The following is a 21,390-nucleotide window of genomic DNA, read 5'->3' as shown; positions in this document are numbered from 1 at the left end:
CTGCGTAAAACATGACCAATCCAATTAGTCTTCCGTTTTCTTATTTCGTGTAGGATATTCCTCTGCTCACTGACTCTAATTAACACTTCTTCATCTCTCACATAATCAGTCCAACTGATCTTCTCCATCCTTCTCCAACACCACATTTCGAAACTTTCCAGATGCTTCTGATCTACTGATCTAAGTGTCCATTTTTCAGCCCCATACAGAGCTATGCTCCAAATGTAGCATTTCACTAGTTTCTTCCTCAAATTTAAGTCCAATTTGCTGGTAAAAGATTCTTCTTCTTGCTAAATGCAGTTTTTGCCATGGCAATCCTGGATTTAATTTCACTAGTACACCTTCCAAAAAACATTCGCAGTTTCTCTTTTATTTCCATCTGTTTTTATCAGTGTATTGATAAACGAATTCCTCTAATGTTCCGCATTTGGCAGTAACGATCATATGTAATGCCTACGATTTCTGGACACTTAAATCCAGAGGCCTAGTCCTGTATCGTATCATTATCACACACATTCATTGCTCATATATATTTATTTGGATCTTCCAAAATGACTTTCATGGCCGATCAATTGAGAGAGACAGGTCCTAGTTCCTGCAAGCTGAAACATTCTATTTCTTCTGCCCCTTCCTGCCTCATTACAACCTTATTCTTATCTAATCATTGCGGAATCTGAGAGCTTATAGAGGAGTGGATTTTGAAACTGGTTGATGGACTCTGTCTCAATATGGCGTCGCTGCGCCACGCGACTGTAAAAGTGGCGATGGAAATGCAGACCAGATTAAATGATGAGATCGAGTTTCGCAGTCACTTCGAGCGGTTATGAAATTCAAAATGTTCAACATCATTAATCATAATTACAGTCCGCCCGTCGAAATGTTGCATCAATCATGGCCCTGGGGAAGTGGGGTTCCTTGCAACTGCGGCGTGACGACAATTGTAGTGTAAATACACGTGTTTCGTGCCGTGGCATATAAAATGGATCTGTTATTGTTGGTTTAACTCCACACAAATTGACCCGGGAGTTTGAGCCATGTTTCTCAACTGAGGACTCAGAATTTTTAAATGCCATTTTCAACATATTTAAAAAAAAATGTATGTTCACAAATTATATCCTTAAAATAATGTTTTACTGTAATATTATTCTTTGGGTGTGGAAAAAGAAAGTTGTGTAGTGTTTGAGCTTTAGTATGTTAACAGATGATGCAAGGTGTACTAGTGAAATTAAATCCAGGATTGCCATGGTAAAAGCTGCATTTAGCAAGAAGAAGAATCTTTTTACCAGCAAATTGGACTTAAATTTGAGGAAGAAACTAGTGAAATGCTACATTTGGAGCATAGCTCTGTATGGGGCTGAAACATGGACACTTAGGGCAGTAGATCAGAAACATCTGGAAAGTTTCGAAATGTGGTGTTGGAGAAGGATGGAGAAGATCAGTTGGACCGATTATGTGAGAAATGAAGAAGTGTTAATTAGAGTCAGTGAGCAGAGGAATATCCTACACGAAATAAGAAAACGGAAGGCTAATTGGATTGGTCATGTTTTACGCAGAAACTGCCTTCTAAAAGAAGTTATCGAAGGAAAGATAGATGGGCGGATAGAAGTGACAAGAAGACGAGGAAGAAGACGTAAGAAGATTCTAGATGACCTTGGGGACAGAAGAGGATACTGTCATTTGAAGGAGAAAGCTCTAGATCGAATTAAACGGAGGAATTGTTTTGGAAGAGACCGTGGACCTGTCGTCTGACAGATTACTGATGATGATGATGATGATGATGATGACCACACAAGAACTATGACAACGACAAATTTCTTATGTAGTTAACACCTGCAGATTTTATCTGATAAGTTTCCAGTAGATTCTGGCATAGGAAAGACGTTTGTTGTGTGCTTAGCTTAATTTTCCATCCTGGAGATAGAGGCAGTACGTTAATCTGAAACGCCAGTAAAACTTTGTGTTTAGTAGGAACCTGCTATCTCCCTCTTCAGGATAGAAGAGACCACCCGGAAGATTAAGAAACCAAGTCCCACCGAAATTACAGCATATAATTACCAAGTTACACCCGTCACATCCAACAAAACTATAATATGAATGCGCAAATTTGTGTTGCGCATTTCATGAACATATTCTTGCTTTCCGTCTTCCACAGTGGGACTTAAATGGGGAAACAAAAACAAAAAGCCGAAGAAAACACTAGTGGCAGGGACGGGATCCAACTGCAGGCTATGGGAACCCTAGCCAACGGCCGTGTTACTGCATCTGCACACCTCGCTTCTCCTTCAGTTGGATCAGCTGCACCAACAGAAACCCGAGAGGTGCCAATTTGGTTAGAAGTCCCTGGTGATCAGCTGCTTGTCGTCTTTGTCGTAAGATAATGTTGGAAATGCATATTATATAAAGGGAATTCGGGGCAAACTCGTATACCCGTAGTGAACGCTCGGATTTAGTTCTCGGAAAACAGAAACATCGAAACATTTTTTTTACGGATGTTACACTAACCATCATCTGTATTGCTCATCCTTACGAGCAAACGGAACCCACAGACTCTTCAAATTCATTTGCAACAGAGATATCTCCAACAATCAGGATGTGTGGTGTTGCTGTATTACATTCTTAAAAAAAACCAACAGAAGATCCATATCTCTCCAGCTTCTATTACTTTATATGATTTCAGGACCAAAAACTAGGCGGCACTAGTGTCGCTTTCACCTCTAGAGTTCACACGTCCTTCATGTTGCTATTGCATATTTTAGGAAATCAGATAGTACGACAATGGTCTAGCCTCCAGTATCGTAACTTTTCTGTTAAGTTTCGTGTAAATTTTTCGACTGGTCACATTGTTCCTCCTAAACGTCAGTTGACTTTCAAGGGACTACACGGCGTTATATCCCAGAAGATAGAAATCATCATAACCACCACTGTGATGATCTTAGATCCTGCATAATACATATACAAGTCAGATGTTGATATTTTCTCACTAAGACTGGTTTAAGTTGGCGATTTCGAAACTATTTTTATACAAATCAAAACGTTTGACGTAATTGAAATAGCGTGCTGATTTAGGCTGTTGGTGAAATTGAAATAGTGGGCTTGTCCGCAGTTTTCTGTCAATATATCTATCGATTCTTAAAAGTAATTGCCCTGAACGGTCTTATGAATAGCTGTGAGGAAAACGTAAGCTTTCTGTTCCAAGTCGGAATTCACTTTCTCTTTAAACTACCAAAAGTCTAAATAAAACGACATCATTAATTTTCCAATGAATTTATATCAAGACTCCTTATTATCCTTGCGAAACGAAACAAAAAGGCGTTTAGTTTTCACAAAATCGTCTTAAATAAATATAAATGTTGTAGTCAAATTTTGAATAACTAAATATTAATTAATGAATAATATCATAAAATTATTAATAGGCCTTAGAGAGATCAGGGTCAAATTTACATATTGTCTAAGATCTAAAAATTTGTGACAATGGTGCATTAGTACAACTATTATGTTTCTGGACATTATCCATCGTCTTGTCTTTGTCTAAAAGCCGTCCTGTTTATTTTTCAAAACACAGCGTTTCGGAGGCTGGATTCTGTCTCTGTTTTCAGGTAAGATCTACTCAGTTGGACGCCATCGATAGAGCTAGACCTTATCTCAAAACGTTGTAGTTTGTAATATAAACAGGACGGTGTTGTTGGATAAAGATATGATGATGGATAAAGTCCAGGAACATAATATTTGTACACATAATCTGTTCGATATCTGCAGTCAAGGAAGTCAGGTGCAACTATAGGACGGAGACTGGGAAATATCTGAAATGTATCTTTTCCTGTATGAAATATCTTTATTAACGACATCAGACCAATTTTGTACAGAAATGCACAACATTTTGAGATACCCGATATATTATTCACGGGTTCCTACATAACACGTAGTTGTAAAGTATGTTTGAGTATTTAAACATCTTAAGAAAACTGTAACAGCAGAATATATTACTATTTTAAGCAAAATTATATACAGAAAAACACATTTTATAATTATATTACCACTAATTTCGAAAGGTCTGTGTTTGTGTTAGATCAAATAATATTAGTAGGTTAGTGTCATGTGAAACTACCTCAACACTCTCTTTCTTCATGATTCATGTAAACACATACATAATATGCAGAATCGTTGATTGTTGCTGGAAGTTATGTGTTCTGTAAAGCAAGTTCATAGCCTTTAGCACAGATAATATTCTTGTATTTACTCTTATTCCGTAACATTAAACAAGAACACATATGAGTGCTGATTGCTTGTTTCTGAAGATTTCACCAATTCCTATAAATCTATTCTACGTAGTTAGGACATACTCGTTCTACAGTCAGGAGGCCACTTGTGTTTGTGTAAACTCTCTCTGGCTAACGGCTGTTCCACACTCACAGGCGTTATATGCACTCACAATTTTCAGAGTGGTAGGTGGTAGAGTAATTGGTTGAGGCATTATGTTACTAGCCGGAAGGTCGCGGGATTCTATTCCCAGATTAGGTCATTGGATATTTTAATAGACCTAATCCTTCCAGCCGCACTATGTGCCTGTAGTCGGTTCAGCCTCTGACAGAAATGAGTACCAGGAATCTTCCTGGGGGTAAAGAGCGGCCGGCGCTTGAGGCTGACATCCTCACTTCCATCCTTGAGTCGAAAAATAACAAATAATTGGCAACATTTATTCTTTAATATTTCTTAATGATCACGGTACAGATCCAGGAAGACTACTGTAAGATGAATAATGACACGATTTTTCTGAATTAATATTCTTTTCTAGGTAGTTAAGTGAGGATAAAATTTCAAATATTTTATTCATAATTATTCTATTTATAAATCTAATTTTGAACTTATTTAATAAATAATTTCTTCCTCTGTTAACGGCACATAATCACGTAGTTCATAGTGGTCTTCTTCTTCTTCTTCCTCTGCTTCGTGGCTCTTCCTCGCGTTCCTCTTAATCCTCCGATGCAATAAGTCTTTCTTCAGAATGCAGCTGCCTGTCTCGCAACGAGGACCAAGTCTTAGTGAATCTATGAGCACAGACACAGATGTATACAGCGAGACAGATGAATACAGGGACACAGATGCATACAGCGACGAAAATGACAGATATTGCAATTGAAAAAGACGGGCACCACCAGCTGTTACAGATCTCTTGTGGCCACGATACCCTTAGGTTCACAGTCGTGGTCTCAGTGACATCCGGCTTACAGACTTGAGGCAGTGTAGGAGTTTTACAGGAATCACAACAGAATGAGATCTGCCTGTCGGGGGGCCATGTATCCCAGGTCTTATTGACATGTTGACATTGTAAAGTCTCGTTGCGAAAAGCAACCAGCTTTCTCTGTATCCAGCACACCATGTCTTCAAACTTGTTGCCGCATTTCAACGGGTTGCCCTTCAAGATGATACTTTCCAGCTCATGGAGGAAATGTAGATAATCAGAATCCAGAACGATCAGCTGGTTCCTGCTAATGTCTAGGTTCCGTAGGTTTGGTAATGACGAAAATGTCACTGAAGATAGAGTTGATAATTTGCAGGACTGCAGGTCTAGTGACCTGAGGGAAGCTGGGCCATTCAGAAAGGGAGTGTTCGGGTCTATGTCCTGCAGAAAGTTATTTTGGAGAATGAGCTTCTCCAGCAAGTGATTATCAGCGAACAGATCGGGGGGAATTGATGTCAGGAGGTTGTTGGATAGATCTACAAACTTAAGATTCTTGAAACCGTTGAACACTTTCTCATCAATGGTGATTAGCTGGCAGTCTTGCAGATACACATCCTCTGCAGACTGGTATCCGAGTAGCGTCAGAGTGTTGAGAGGATTAAAGGATAAGTTCAGAACAGATATCAGGATATCATTATCTGTTATTGTTGGCACGCTAGATAGACTTTTGTCACCGCATTGTAGCTCAAGTGCATTGTCTCTCTGCCTGGGGAAACACATGCAACTTTTGGGGCAGGGCTGATGTTTTGGCGGCGCTGAAGGCACTTCCCTCTTTACTCCGAGTACGAATACTGAAGCTACAGCTACAACTACAGCTGTCACCATAATCTTCATGATCGTCTTCGCCTCTTGGAGGTTCGCCATAATAGTATGTGATTGTGCAGATTCTGAAACACGATTATTTTATNCCTTTCTCCGGGTATGAATACTGCAGCTACAGCTACAACTACAGCTGTCACCATAATCATCATGATCGTCTTCGCCTCTCGGAGGTTCGCCATAATATGTGAGCGTGCAGATTCTGAAACACGATTATTTTATATACAATTAGGTTGTTTTTATAAGGAAATTGAAAAATTGCACTCCGAATGCTCTGTCCTTTATGAATTTTGACACAAATATTTATACCATATCCACCTCATAGCCTCGATTTAGCACCTTCAGACTTCCATCTCTTTGGGCCTATGAAAAGTGGACTACGTGGGCAACATTTTCCAGACAACGATGCTGTCATTGCAGCTGTAAGAAAGTGGCTAGCCTCTGCTGGCGCAGACTTTTACGGTCGCGGCATGCAGGCTGTTGTTCATGGATGACAAAGGTGCATAACGAATGGTGGTGATTATGTGAAAAAGTAGCTGTAAGTAGCTGATGTCTTGCTCTATTTAACTGTGTTATTATGCTTTCTGTATCTGTTGTAGTTTTCATTTAAAAAATAGGAGGCATTATACACGGAACGCTCCTCGTACTTAGCCACGTAATCAAGACATTTCCTGTTTATCAATTTATATGGTCATGAAGGAACCTGCAGTTTGACCCTATCTTGAACACACCTAGTGCTGTTAAAGGTCAATTTACCCTGGGGTAAGACACTACTCTGTAAAGGGGTATAGGGATCGCTGTTGAAGAACTCCAAGCATTATACAGACCTGCGAACTTGGGCCGCTTAAACTCAGGAATGAACAGTATCCATTGACTAGAGGGATAGACAGAACAGAGCCACCATGAACACAGTTGCCAGTAGCTGTCTGTACTCATTTCGGCCCAAAGCCAGTCACTGACGGCAACCGCCCTGGCTCGCACTTCGGAATATTAGAACACTTAAATCATTCGGACTCGTGTATCATGGAAGTTGTTCCTAGTCCAGTCGATAATTCGACTATTTGACATGAGAGCCAGAGGTTCATTATCGGCCGGACAAGAGACCGTATTGGATCCAACATTATGTTTTATCCTATACAGAGCCATTTCGCTCAGTTCATATTCTTACAAGACAGTTCTCTAACATAATTTTAATGTCATCTCATTGTACCAAGTGGCCAACTTAGATTAGATTATAAACCACAATTTCTGTGTGCATGTCTTTTATAATCTACGTACCTGCTACAATATAGAACCCATCGTTGTCCCTTAGGCTGTAATTAATTACTCAGCTCTTTGTTATGTTTAAATGACGTGCTGCTTGCCGCTGGTATGTGTGGGCCCTTCCGGTCACATCTGCGATTCTAAAGTCTGAGTAGAGACATGACAACATTTCTATTCAGTAAGGCCGCGCCGTAGCTCAAGCGGTTAATCGCTGTCCATGGTATGTATGTATTGGCCGTCTTGTAGTGCACTCAATCTCACATGTCACTTCACTACATGTTTCGGCATCACTTTTGCGAGCCAAAAAAGGACACAACACAATACACAATATACACAAAATATAGGAAGAACGACTCCCATAGTAGAAGAATGATGTAGCACGCGAATTTGAGTTAAGACGTATAAGATGATGGATATTAACAAATTTTGATATATATAAATTATAAATTTTATTGTAGTTAGTGAAAAATGTGCATTTTAGATAATTTTATAAACGGCACATGATGGCGAGCAATGCAATAGCTTGACGTAAATAACACACCTGAGGATGGCACAGTGATGCCGAAACATGTAGTGAAGTGACATGTGAGATTGAGTGCACTACAAGACTGGCAATACATACACATCATGGACGAAAATCAGTGCAACAGGACGCTAAAATACAACATTATGGTTAATCGCTAGCTTCCCACAGCGGCGGCCCGGGTTCTATCCCAGGTATGGTCAAGTGGGATTTGTGGTGGACAAAGTGGCGCTGGGGCGGGTTTTCTCCGAGCACTTCAGTTTCCCCTGCTAATCTTCATTCCACCAAATTCTCCATCATAATAATCACCCGGGGCAGCCTACAATAGCCCAACCAGTGGCCGCCGTGCCGAGTGGACCCAGTTGGACTCCACCCCCAACTAAGCGAATTAAAAAAGAATTCCACTCAGTACGTACCTGCAGCTGGAAGGGTGCTTAAATAGCGACCAAGAAACGGAGGCAGAATTTTCAGTATATACACGTACTTATTGGCGCTGTGCGAAATAGAGGCCGTTTACTTTGGCACTGCTCACTAATACATGTAGAGGTATTCTATACTTATCCCATACAGCACTCGGTAACTTCACTAGAAGTTAACAAAGGAGCTGTAACAGAAACTATACCTAATGTGCAGAATAATTTATCACGTATGATTCTTATCCGATAAGGCTTATTGTCTCAGGACGTACGTAGGAGTGTTTGTAATCTTCCGATAGTCAAGAATGGGCCACCATTGAATAAATACCGCGTTCTGGGCCGCATCTTCAGCAGAGAATTTGGTAACTTATTGGGATGGAAAAAGAAACAAGAAGGGGGGGGGAAGGAAATTCGAGCAAATACAATGCAAATAGCAGATAACGCCTGAGGGAAACGTCCGCGCTGCATCGCGTAAGTTCCTAAGTTTGTTTCATTATAACACTAATCTTTAAGCTTCGGAGCTCATAACTTTCCTTAAAGACATACACTAACATTTTGATGAATACACTTTAATTCAATCAAATTTTGAATAATACATTTTAATTCAATCAAATTTTGATGAATACACTTTAATTCAATCAAATTTTCCTCTGTGTTTGTTTTCTTTGGTCGTAGGTTAAAGGGGTATCATTAACTGTATAAAATATCGGATTATTTGATGTTTCATTACTATTTGATATATTTATTTGTGTCCTATATTTTGAATATTTGCCTCAGCTAATATTGCTGATGTTGGAGCACCCACGGCTACTCAGTCTGTTTGTTTGTAATATTTTTTTTCGAGCTGAAAATAATTTTGTTCTATTACTGTTTTTAGTATGTATACTATTTCATTTTGGGTATTTCCGGTGAATCCTGAGTTGATTTTTAATTTATTTATAATTGTGCTCGCAGTGTTATGTTATGTTAGTGTACATGATTTCCATAGCAAATAAACATATTCTCTTATCTTTGTTAATCTCTGTGATTTTTATGTAGTTCTGCAATTAGGTGAATGGAATTGCGTATGTTGTATGTGTAGGGCATGCGCAGGTGGGTACGTAATATTTGCATTAATAGTTTCGCCAGTTCGTATGTGAATGAGCAATAAAGAATACGACCAGGATCTTCTGATAATATGTATTGTCCTTTTATAATAAATTACTAATACACCGCTGGTATTAATTCGATTAAAATCATTCTTCTGTTATTTAAATTTGTACTGCGTGGTTCACACTGCTGCAACGGACTACATAATGTGACTGAGTTGAATAGCCTGGAGGATTAGGCTACTATATTCAGTTTAGTGAACAAATGAAATAAAGTAAAATATTCATAACTTACTTACTTATGGAGCTGATCCCTTCTTGAAGAGAAGCCAAATCTGCAGCTACTCAAGAACTTCCCAGCATTTTATGGAACCCGAAGGTTCATTACCGTGTTCACCAGAGCCCTCCAGCGGTCCCTATCCGGAGCCAGATCAATCAAATCCATACCGTCCCATCCTATCTCTCTAAGAGCCATTTTAATATTGTCCACCCACCCACGCCCTAGTCTTCCCAGTGATCTCTTTCCTTCTGGCTTTTCCCACCAATATCCTATATGCATTCCTCGTCTCCCTCATTCGTGCTACATGCCCTGCGCACCCCATCATCCTTGACTTGATCATTCTAATTATACTTGGAGAAGAGTACAAGTTATGAAGCTCCTCATTATGCAGTTTTCTCCAACCTCCTGTCACTTCATCTCTCTTCGGTCCAAATAGTCTCCTCAACACCCTGTTCTGGAACACCCTCAGTATATGTTCCTCCCTTAATGTCAGAGACCAAGTTTCACACCCATACTGTCGCGCCATAGCTCAAGCGGTTAGTCGCTGGCTTCCCACCGCGGTGGTCCGGGTTCGATACCGGGTCTGGTCAAGTGGGATTTGCAGTGGACAAAATGGCACTGGGGCGGATTTTCTCCGCACTTCCATTTCCCCTGTCAATCTTCATTCCACCAAATTTTCCATCATCATAATCAACCAGGACAGGCTGAAATACGCCAATCAGTGGTCGCCGTGCCGAGTGGACCAAGTTGGACTNTCAGAGACCAGGTTTCACACCTATACAGAACCACAGGCAAAATTATAGTTTCATATATTCTAATTTTTTTTGTTTTTGGAGAGTAGACGAGAAGACAAAATGGTCTGGACTGAATGGTAGCAAGCATTACCCGAGGCCAATCTCCTCCTAATTTCCTCCTGAATAAGTTTTTGATTTGTTATCGTCGTTCCCAAATATCTGAACTGTGCCACATTTTCAAAATGTCTGTTTCTTATATTTATGGCATGATTTTGCCCTGCATTTTGGTGACGAGACAGCGACATATACTTAGTTTTCTCTGCGCTTACTTCTAGACCAACCTCCCTACTTGCGTCAATCAAAGTTTGTGTGTTTTTGCCTGTGGCTCTGTATGGGTGTGAAACTTTGTCTTTGACGTTAAGGGAGACTGATTTTAGACTGATTATATCATATACTGAGTTATTTGAACTCATTACAACTTGTCACAATCTGTTAAGATAATGTTCACTTTAATTCCTTTCTCCCATAAACTCCTCGATCTCCCAAGCAGTATAGTGTAGTGTATCTGGGGTCGGTTTCCAAGGAGAGCCACTGGGGCACTGTCTCCTTAGCCTCCACAAGGCAGAAATAGAATTCAAAGATTTTATTGAGGCATCTACCTACGAACTTACCACTCGGCGCTGCAGCCCTGGGTGAGCCTTGGCCTCCTCTGCAACCAGTCGCCACAACCAATGCATGCTGTCAAAGGAGTGGCATGAGAAATGGATACAAACTTTGGGCATGATACTCCATGGTTAGAAAGAGCCGCGGTAGCGTAGTCGGTATAGCGACTGGCTACGGGCTGGACGACTGAGAGGTCGGAATTCGAATCCCTGTAGGATCAAGAATTTTCAGTTCTCCATGTCGTCCAGACCAACTCTGGGGTCCACCCAACTTCCTATACAATGGGTACCGGTGGCTCTTTCCTGGGGGTGAAGCGGGAGGGGCGTGAAGCTGACCACTCACCTCCAAATTGTATCGAGGTCAAGAAAATGTGACTCTATACATCCACTCAACCACTCCCCCATACATCTTCATGGCGTAGTGCTTAATTAGTCAAGTACAGCGACAACTTTACCCTACTCCATGGATAGAGACCTGTTATAAACATTCATGGTCCTTAAATAAATGCATGGTAATAATCTGAAAAAAAAATCCCGAGCTGGGAGCTGTTATTGTCATTACACATTTCCAAGAATTCCTCTGTTGTTGCGAGTTTGTTTGTTGTTGTCGAGAAGTGCTTACTGCGCCGTTGGCTAGCAATTGCCGTATATATTCGTTAAAATATTCCGGATTTCAGCCGTCATGTCAGAATATTATAATTTTTGTTTAGTACTCTTGAAAGAGTACGGAAAATTTTCTAGACGATTGTTATAATAGCGCCCATTTTAAGTGCCTCTGGGGTTTTAGAAAATAAACGTCTTGAAAGCAGCATCAGTAACAGAAGAATCTGCAGAATCTGCCAGTAGCTCACTAGTCTGAAATATGAAATTATTTCTGACTTTAATATAGAAATAATCTTTTTTTTTAACGTTTACAGGTTATAACTAAGGATACTCCGAAGGAGCGATGTTCGGCATTCGAGTGTTGATGGGCATACTGCTACACAGCGCATGCTTCGTATCCGTCTATGCCGCCGGAGATGGACTCGCCACATGCCCGGCTGGCTGCAGATGCAATCCATTGAGGAGTTACATCAACAGCATCATTGTAGAATGCAGCTTTCTTAACTTGTCAGATATTCCTCAGTCACGCCCAGACTCTGTCCACACTTTAGACCTTTCATACAACGTAATAAGAACTTTGAGAAACGAGAGCTTCCCCAAGTACATAAGACTGTCAACTGTTATATTATCATACAACGAAATGGAGGACATTCAAGTGAATGCGTTTGCTGGACTTCAGATGATAAGGACCATAGACCTATCGTACAATAAATTGAAGTCAATTCATCCAGAAATATTTGCATCAAATCCGAAATTGGAATTCCTGTCTTTGAGTTCGAATCCACTAACGCATCTTCCTTCCAAATCTCCCATTCTTGTATCTGACTCAGTCATCAGTCTGGACCTCAGTTCTTGTTTTCTCACTGAAATTCATCCACTCACGTTCTCCCGCCTTCCTAGACTGTGCAACCTGGACCTTAGTTCCAACCTCCTCCAGACTGTTTCGGTGAGGTCTCTGGAAAATCTTCCAGATTTGAAAACAGTGCAACTGGCCAACAACCGCTGGAACTGCAACTGCGATGTTGTAGAGTTGATGCAGTGGACAAGCAAGAGAAGAAGACAAGGTCCAGCTCACAGGCCGGTCAAGTGTTTGGAAGGAGGAAAATACAGGACTTTATGGACAGCGGCAGGCGGAGGTAAATCCTGCAAGGAGTCTACAACTGCTGCTTCATTTGTAGCAACTGATATGGCAGCTTCACTTGCAGCAAGTGAATTTGTTATACCAGTTGTAGTTTCACTTGCTACAAGTGAGGATGATATGTCAGTTGTAGTTTCACTTGCTACAAGTGAAGTTGCTATATCAGCCTCACTTGTAGCAAGTGAAACTACAACTGACATATCATCCTCACTTGTAGCAAGTGAAACTACAAATGATAGATCAGCTTCACTTGTAGAAAGTGAAACTACAACTAATATAGCAGCTACACTAAGGAGACTTCCTTTCTCACAAAAAATTACACCATATTTATCATTGCACCTTGCAAAAGAAACGACAGTGACGGGTGGGGATGAACCCACAGTCACTCCAGAAATAGAAACGGGAGACTGGGATGGTCTCTTATCGTGGAACGCCAATACCATTCTGGTTTTCGTAATTCTCCCCTGTACGCTCTGTGTAGCAGTCTTCTTAGCCTTGATGGCTGTGAACTACTTCACCAGGAGATGGACGATACATCGTCCGCGGCATGCTATACAAGGCAAAGGTAATTGCCTCGAGAATTGTCGTTACTTTCACCCACAGCTGACGGCAGATACCATAAAACCACATGCAAGATACATCAACATAAATAACCAGAGAATTCCTTATGATACTTACCATATATATGAGGAAATCGACTAACGCTGTAGATATCGACGGTCTGCAACTGAAACATAAAAGATACACCGCTGCTCCCTACTCTCCTGACATGGTTCCTTGTGATTTGTCGCTGTTCCAGAGATTGAAGACACCGCTAAAAGGCTACCGTTTTGACAGCCGCCAGGACATCATACANTTCCTCAAAAAAAAAAAAAAAAAAAAAAAAAAAAAAAAAAAAAAAAAAAAAAAAAAAAAAAAAAAACCTTCCAAAATTTCTTCCAGCGATGGAAGGACCGCTGGGCTAAGTGTGTGGAGTCACAAGGGGCCTACTTTGAAGGGGATTAGGTATTGTAACCACCCAGATACAGAACTCTGTTTTCCCGGCCCAAGGTCGGATACTTTTTGGACAGAGTATTATGTGTATTATACTGTGGCATAGTTGCTCAGATCAAGAACTGTGGAGCCAGAGAAACAGCTGTTGCCGGCGAACGGCTCTGGAAACAACATTCGCTGCTAGGAAACATATTCTTTATAAGCAACAGTTAAACTACAACAATAGAGGAACTGAAAAAAAAGTATTTTTTTACGCCGTCCGTGCCGAGGATGGAACTGAACTTAGATCAGACTGGGATATGTGCCAGATGGTAAGGACGTAAGCGGATGACAGTGTTAAAATCCGTTACCAGGAAACAATTAGTGAGGAGGATAAATAGAAGACTTTATGTGTGCTGCAGTTAGGTGTCAGCTGAAAGTCACTCTGTGCAGAGGAGACTAGGTCAGTGTGAAATGGCCACCAGTGTGGGAGTTAGAGGACTGCAGTTCAGTCGTTTGGACCCTTTGCTGTTAGAAGCTGGTAGCTGAGGCATGGGATAGTTCGGGAGCCCAGAGTAAGGGGAACATACAACGTTGGAAGCCGTTATCAGGCATCAGTTAATGGAGACTGTTATAGACCGAGGATACTAGCTTGTGTGACAGTGATCTGCAAAGTGCAGTCAGGAGTCTTGAGTGTTAAAGCGGTCAATAAATCCCATATCCAATCCAGAACCCCATAGAGAGTGACTCATTATTATTATTATTTATTATTATTATTATTGGAGGGGGTGGGTTTCCCCATGCACCGCGACCAGTTGTTGATCTATTGTACGTCCCCCTTTGATATTCTTAAAAATTCGACTACTGCCGCCGGGTTTGAACCCGCGTACCTTGAGTCATGAGGTGGGAACCTTACCCCTAGACTACGGAGGCCGCTTAGAGAGTGACTCATACTGGTGACAATATTGCCAAGTGTTAGTGACTAATTATTTCATTTAATTTTGGGGCTATGAAGCACTTCTTAGCGTTTGTTAGCCTTGATTCGTGTTACAGGAAGAAGCATACATACTACTAGTTCTTTTTATTGTTTTAATCAGTGGGATGGGGTGAGACTGAGCCCACTTGTTACGTCGGACACTACTGGGGCTGTTGTACCAGCCCCAGATGGTAGATTAATATGAAGCATTCGGTGAAATGAAACGCGGCAGAGGAAACCGAAGTACTCAGAGGAAATCGACTCCAATGCTTTTTTTTTACTGACTCTGCAGCCCCCTTGGGCCATAGCCTCTGATTTTTAAGTTTCATGATCATTTTACAGACGGTAGGACACCTTTGACGAGAGATCAGCTCGTCGCAAGGCATCTACCTAAACGCAGACTAAACATGTACACATACCAAACATCCATGCCTTGTGTGGAATTCGACCCCACGATCTCGGCTTACTAGGGAGTGAAAACAGAACATGCCTTAGACCGCTCGGCTACCATGATCGGTCCAGTGTCACTTTGACCACCTCAAATTCCACTTGATCAGAACTGGGATCGAGCCCTGGCCGCGGCCGGTGGGCAGCCAGCGAATAACTGTCTGAGCTACGGTACGGTCCCGTCTTGTTTTTCTTTATCTGAAAAAGATATCTAAAAGAAGATTAACGAAAAGAGATGCATTGCTCTTTATCGTGCCCGGCCAGTTTCATAGTGGCGCAAACAGAAATCTGTACGGCGGTAGTGTGTGCAATCAATAGGACGAAGCGAACATACCGACTTACCGCGGGGGCCCTGTCCCAAGCCCCGCCTCACGAAGCTTCGTATCGACAAATTCATAGCCCCCTGGGAACTCCGCCACCTGCCACGCAGCACTACTACAGAAGGCCGATCTCCCACAAGTCGACTCCACCCCCGCACACAGTATGGTCACCTCTGCAGCTTCCCCGCACACTCATTTCCGTCGCGACGTTTTCCCTCATAAACACGGTACTGTAGGCTACGGTGTTGTTTTGTTGAAATTAACACTCTTATGAAGAAAGCAGTCTTCTGAGATGTGGCGCCGTGTAGATATTGTGTTAACCGACGTTTCGGAGGAACGTATCGCCTCCATCTTCAGGGTAGAAGAAAAAAGAAGAAACTCCGCGAGTGAGAAACCAGCGATGGCGCCGATGCGTTCCTCCGAAACGTCGGCTAACACAATATCTCCACGGCCCCACATCCCAGAAGACTGCGTTCTTCATAGTCACCGCCGTGAAAACCTCAGCTCTTGCTAATACTCTTATGATTAGTGAACAGTGGCTATTTCAATAACTATACGTATTCTTCCCTGATGATGATCATGTCTGCCCGAAACATGTCGCAGTAAATAAAGATCTAAGTGTAATACTGAAATATTTGTTGTGCTGAAGGTAGCATAGTGCCTACATATTACATATTCAGTAAATATGTTTAATTATTATGATTATTTTCACATTACGCATTGTAATATACTCATATATCGCATCCTTGTAAATGCATGTATTTTAATAGCTCACCTCTAAACGATTACTTATTATTGTTATTATCATTATTATTATTGCTATTATCATTATTTTGAATTTTGTTATTACACCTATTACATTATCATCATTACTCAGTTGTTATAAACTGTCTTATGTACTTTATGCCTGTCTTTCTTTTTTTCACTAGTGTTTACTTTGTAATTGGCTCTTGGACTTTTGATTTAGCACGCAAATAAACAATAATTGGATTGAATTGAACTGAATTATGCGATTTACTCCTTCAATTGTTATTTCCTGAATGAATTTTCCCCTCCCAATCTATTTTACATTTATACAAAATACTGGATAAAATTGTAGTTCTCTATATTTTCCTAAGTTCTGGAAGTACATTCTTTCTTAGCACAATTTAAAATATCACTTACACGTAGATTTGCTTCTTTCAAAACACTGTAGGCCTTCTTGCGACTTTGTATTCAGCCAATTTATTTCCTACTCTCAAACTTAAAATTATATTTTATATTTTCCTACGATTTTATTGAAATAAGAGTTCCTTTATCTTCATCACAATAAACTTTAAATTCATTCTGTTCTTTATCTTGCACCTTTATTCTTTCTCTCTCGTGAATTTGTTTAGTCAAGGTTTGACGATGCTTCCCTGCTGCTCGTAAATACATCTGAAGTCGGACGTTACGGAGGGCATAAATCAACTAAATCCGTTTAAATCAATGATACGGAGCTATTTCTTACTTCAGGTAGCGGTACTGTGCTTGTAGATTTTGCTGTACACGAACTGGATATGCATATGTAATATCGTTCGAAAGAACGACCATTCTTTTTTTTAATTCGCTTAATGGGGGGGTGGAGTCCAACTGGGTCCACTCGGCACGGCACCCACTGATTGGCCTATTGTAATNGTAGCTTGTCCCAGGTGATTATGATGATGGAGAATTTGGTGGAATGAAGATTGGCAGGGGAAACCGAAGTACTCGGAGAAAATCCGCCCAAGCGCCACTTTGTCCACCACGAATCCCACTTGACCAGACCCGGGATCGAACACGGGCCGCCGCGGTGGGAAGCCAGCGACTAACCGCTTGAGCTATGGCTCGGCCACTAGGTCATTCTTACTTATCCTTAAATGTTTATTGCCTACTGGAATTAATTCTCGTGTTTTTATCCGTGCCATTTACTCGACGTGTTTAGACAAACCTTATTCTGTTTATATTTCGGTGCAATATATCGACAAAATGTAATTATAAAAATGGATGTAATTAAAATGAATCTAAAAGAAATAAGGTGTAAGGTTGTGGACTGGATTCATGTGGCATATGTAGGATCCAGTGGAGGGTGTATGTGAATATGGCGACGAACTCTTCCCTTGCATACAAGGTTAAGAATTCCTTAACTTTGGCAACGTTTGATTTCCTATTGCAAATGTGGTTTGGGTGTAAATACGCGTCAGACATGTTGCCATTTTACTTATTATGATCACTGTAAGGACCTTAACAAATGTTTGATAGTACGGCTTGTGAGCAGAAGTCTGAGAAGGAGAGAGGACTGACAAGAAGCAATATCCCTCCGCCCTGTTCTCAACCCATTTTCCCTCCCGTATAACGAATGTGAGGCGTGTGGTATCATCCTCTTAATATAACTTACTTAGCCTCTGCATGTCTGTCTTCCAGCAGATTTTGGTAGAGGTGGCCAATTCTCGCGCAACTACAACACACATAAAGTCTTTTTTTTTTTTCGCAGACTTATTCCGTTGTGCACTTTTGTACTCCTTCAATTCTCATTCTCCTGACTTCTGATTGACTGCTCAAAGTTAAAGTCAAAGCCATATTGCGACTGACGGTCAGTCAGTTAGTCAGTAAGTCTTGGTGTCGAGTCCAATCTGGGGCTCATGACCAGATATTTATTAATGTTTGACAGTTACGGTCTTGTTTTTGTGGGGCGCCCTCTCTAACGAGAGGACGGGTCTGTCTTTTGTATATGCTGCTGACCCTTGCCAGCGCACTCTTTCTTGGGTGCGGCAGTCGCGGGCTGCCAAGGAGGGTGGATCTTCATCTCAGACTGGGCGAGCAGCACCATGTTATGAAATATCACACGGAAACTTGAACGTGACATATCCGTAGGAAGTAGAGCGTGAGGATATGTACTGGAATCGTGTTGCCCAGAGTAGAATCCTTTGGCATATCCTCATGTACGTTTCAGTTCCGAAAAGTTGTGGGATTTCTTGACTAGTTTGACTGTGTAACTGTCCAGTTTATGGGATGGGCAATTGATGTTTGTGTATGGTTAGGGTTTTGTGAAATTCCTCACTTTCACCTCACAATTTGAAATTTTCCCCCTGAGACAAGCAGCAAGTGGCTTGGGTCAAGCTTGAAGCCAGCTGCCCATCCGTAAACCAGTCAATTTAATGCGTAACACAAGGCCGAGTTCTTTAGAAATTCTAAACTTGACATGGGAAGTCATAAATTTAGCAGCGTCGTTTCCTGCTACCCCAAAATCTCAGTTTGGCAGCCACGCAGCAGGTGGCAAAGTTCACCCCTAAACTGTACATTAGTGGATATTCGCTTTCCTAATTGGAGGAGAATGATAAGCAACCTCCCAGTCTGCCCGGTCCAGCCAATCATCATCTGAAGTGGGGGGGGGGTCCTTTGCCCGAATTTTGGGTAAACAGGGCAAATATTACCATTCAGAGGGTGCTTGGCAGAGAGGACTCTGAAAGTTACCTTCACCGGGGGTACACGTGTTCTGATCCCCGTAAACACCCCCTGTGGTGACTATAACGTGGGCGTCTCAGTGAACAGTAAGTAAGCCTACATCCACGAATCTGTGAAGTGTACCACTACGGTGCTGTTTCCATTTAATTAGTGCAGATTTAATAAAGACTCCATACAGTTAATTGGTGTTGAGGTGACTTCCCAACGCCTAGAGCCCCACTAATCACCCAAGTCGTGGCCAGTCAACACGCCCTGAGAGGAGTCGAATTGCTCTACCGGAGCTAGCAGAATCAAAGACCGGTTACAACTGACCCTTAGCATCTCAAAAAATATGCGTAAAGGAATTAACATAATTGCTCGACTCGGATGTAGTGAGGAAGGCAAAACGTGCTAACATAAATATACGTGGATTTTATTGTTTCTTTTACTACGTATCATATATACATGCTGAAAATATTAAATTTGAAACAATAGTAGAAGATACATTATTATCCTCACACCTTTAACACAATGACAATTTTCTTTTCCTTCTTACTTCACTTAAACATAGATTTATTGAAAAGAATTAATAGCTTTAGATAAAATACATTTTAATTCTATTGTCATCACCGGTTTCAAAACATCTCTTCGACGGACTGATTGTTACAGCCGCTTTAAATTACATTGTGAACTTAAAGACAGAGATTGTTTCACGGCTTAATTTAATGTGAAGCTTCCATAAGTGAAATGTTTTATATATATTCTTTTTTTTTTTTGTCGTAGAATGCACTTAAAGGTGTAGTTTCATAGCTGCATGCGGTCTATCTAGTGCCATTAATCTTAAATATGCAAAGTTTAGGATCCCCATGTGAAAGCAACATACTTATGTAAGTGTAAATAAAGGCATTTTTTCTGTTCTTAATTAAGGACCAAGTCATGTGCCTGTGTGGGGCAGTAGAGATGTGGTTCAGCGCATTCATAGCCTCAGTACTAGAAAAATGTGCGAACTTCATGATCCGGAAACTTCTTTCCTGAGGAAAGAGACCCTGATACTCACTCAATAGGAGGCCATGTCGGCTCCAGAGGCGATCTCATATCTTCCCGGGAATCGAAACACGATACCCCGATCTTCCAGCCTCTAGCCTAGACACTACACTGACGGAGCTACCCCGCTTCAATGTGAAAATACGTTATGTATATAAATAATAAATCTTCAGTTATCATTATAGAAATTTGGAGAGATATGCACAACGTAACAACCGATCAAAGTGTTACCTCAATATCTTGAGGACCCTTAAGACTCGTGGGAACTTTTCTGACCATGGAATATGTTTCATTTTCTCTATTTCGTTTGTGTGAAACAGGTTTCCCTCTGATAAATACTTAGCAAGATGCGATCGAGACGCGGGCGGGAAAAGGTGTAGGCCCATGGAAATTGTTCATTATTGTTATCCACTTTAACTAGAACTGGATGGGTCACAAATGTGGGGAAAGTCCCCAGTATGATATTTCATACAGTTGCGTTCAGTAGCTCTCGATACGTTACATGAGAACAGAAATATAGAATCTAATAGGTGTATTTTTACAGCTATTCCTTGCGGACGCACCAGAAAAATTGGAACTGAAGGCTTCAGCAATTCTGAAAGGAAGTTGATTTCCGTTTTCAGGTGTTTCAATTTGCTTTATTGCGTCCTCCTTGAGTGCTGATCCTTCCGATATAATGGCGTGAGCGTATCAGAGCTATATCAGTGATGGCCAACTACACGACTCAAGGCCAAATATTCTGCAGTGATGGCCAACTACAGGACTCTCGGCCGCACGTTCTGCAGTGATGGACAACTACAGGACTCCAGGCCCAACATTCTGCAGTGATGGTCAACTACAGGACCCTCGGCCCCAAATTCTACAGTGATGGCCAACTCCAGTCCCAATATTCTGTGATGATGACCAACTACATGTCTCCCGGTCCCACATTCTACACTGATGGCGAACTACACGACTCCCGGCCCCATATTCTGCAGTGATGACCAACTACACGACTATAGGCCGAACATTCTGCAGTGATGACCAACTACATGACTGCAGGCCCCGGTTTCTGCCACAACCGGGCCTAAGCGTGTGCTTAGCAACACAAAAGGCCGTTTTCTCTACTCCATTACGACTACCAGTATTAAAATTACATGTCTGAAAACTGATTTAAATTTAAATTGAATATTCCCATGTATTTGAAAAGTTAATTGCTGTACAGTCAAAATTACTTAACAGGTGTTTCACGTTGAAAATGTATTGTTTATTTTTACATTTAAGTCTGAAGTTAACATAGAATGGAATGGCCGCAAGTAGTGGGCAGAATGATGTACACCAGTAAAAGAGAGTGTGCATTGAAGTGCATAAGTTTTGTTATTAGACAAATAACTTAACTGATATATAACAAACAATGTAAGACTAGGCACTGACTAGAATAGTGGA

The 21,390-nt window shown here is 41.2% G+C and overlaps 2 protein-coding genes across 2 annotated transcripts; one reads left to right on the top strand and one right to left on the bottom strand.

Moving 5' to 3' along the window:
- Positions 1–4,649: 4,649 nt before the first annotated feature.
- LOC117282524 (SLIT and NTRK-like protein 4) lies at positions 4,650–8,355 on the bottom strand. Its single transcript, XM_033752488.1, has 2 exons — positions 8,261–8,355; positions 4,650–6,126 (listed from the first exon to the last, which is right to left on the bottom strand). Exon 2 carries the CDS (start codon positions 6,101–6,103, stop codon positions 4,970–4,972), a length of 1,134 nt encoding a protein of 377 aa, XP_033608379.1. The 5' UTR covers positions 6,104–6,126; positions 8,261–8,355; the 3' UTR covers positions 4,650–4,969.
- A 3,615-nt stretch (positions 8,356–11,970) lies between these two features.
- On the top strand, positions 11,971–13,467 carry LOC111866913 (oligodendrocyte-myelin glycoprotein). The gene has a single exon (XM_023856281.1). The coding sequence runs from the start codon at positions 11,971–11,973 to the stop codon at positions 13,465–13,467; it is 1,497 nt and encodes a 498-aa protein (XP_023712049.1).
- The last annotated feature ends 7,923 nt before the right edge of the window (positions 13,468–21,390 follow it).

Source organism: Cryptotermes secundus, unplaced genomic scaffold (genome assembly GCF_002891405.2).
Source record: "Cryptotermes secundus unplaced genomic scaffold, Csec_1.0 scaffold899, whole genome shotgun sequence".
In the NCBI taxonomy this organism is placed as follows: Eukaryota; Metazoa; Arthropoda; class Insecta; order Blattodea; family Kalotermitidae; genus Cryptotermes; species Cryptotermes secundus.
This window is presented reverse-complemented; position numbering and strand designations above follow the sequence as displayed.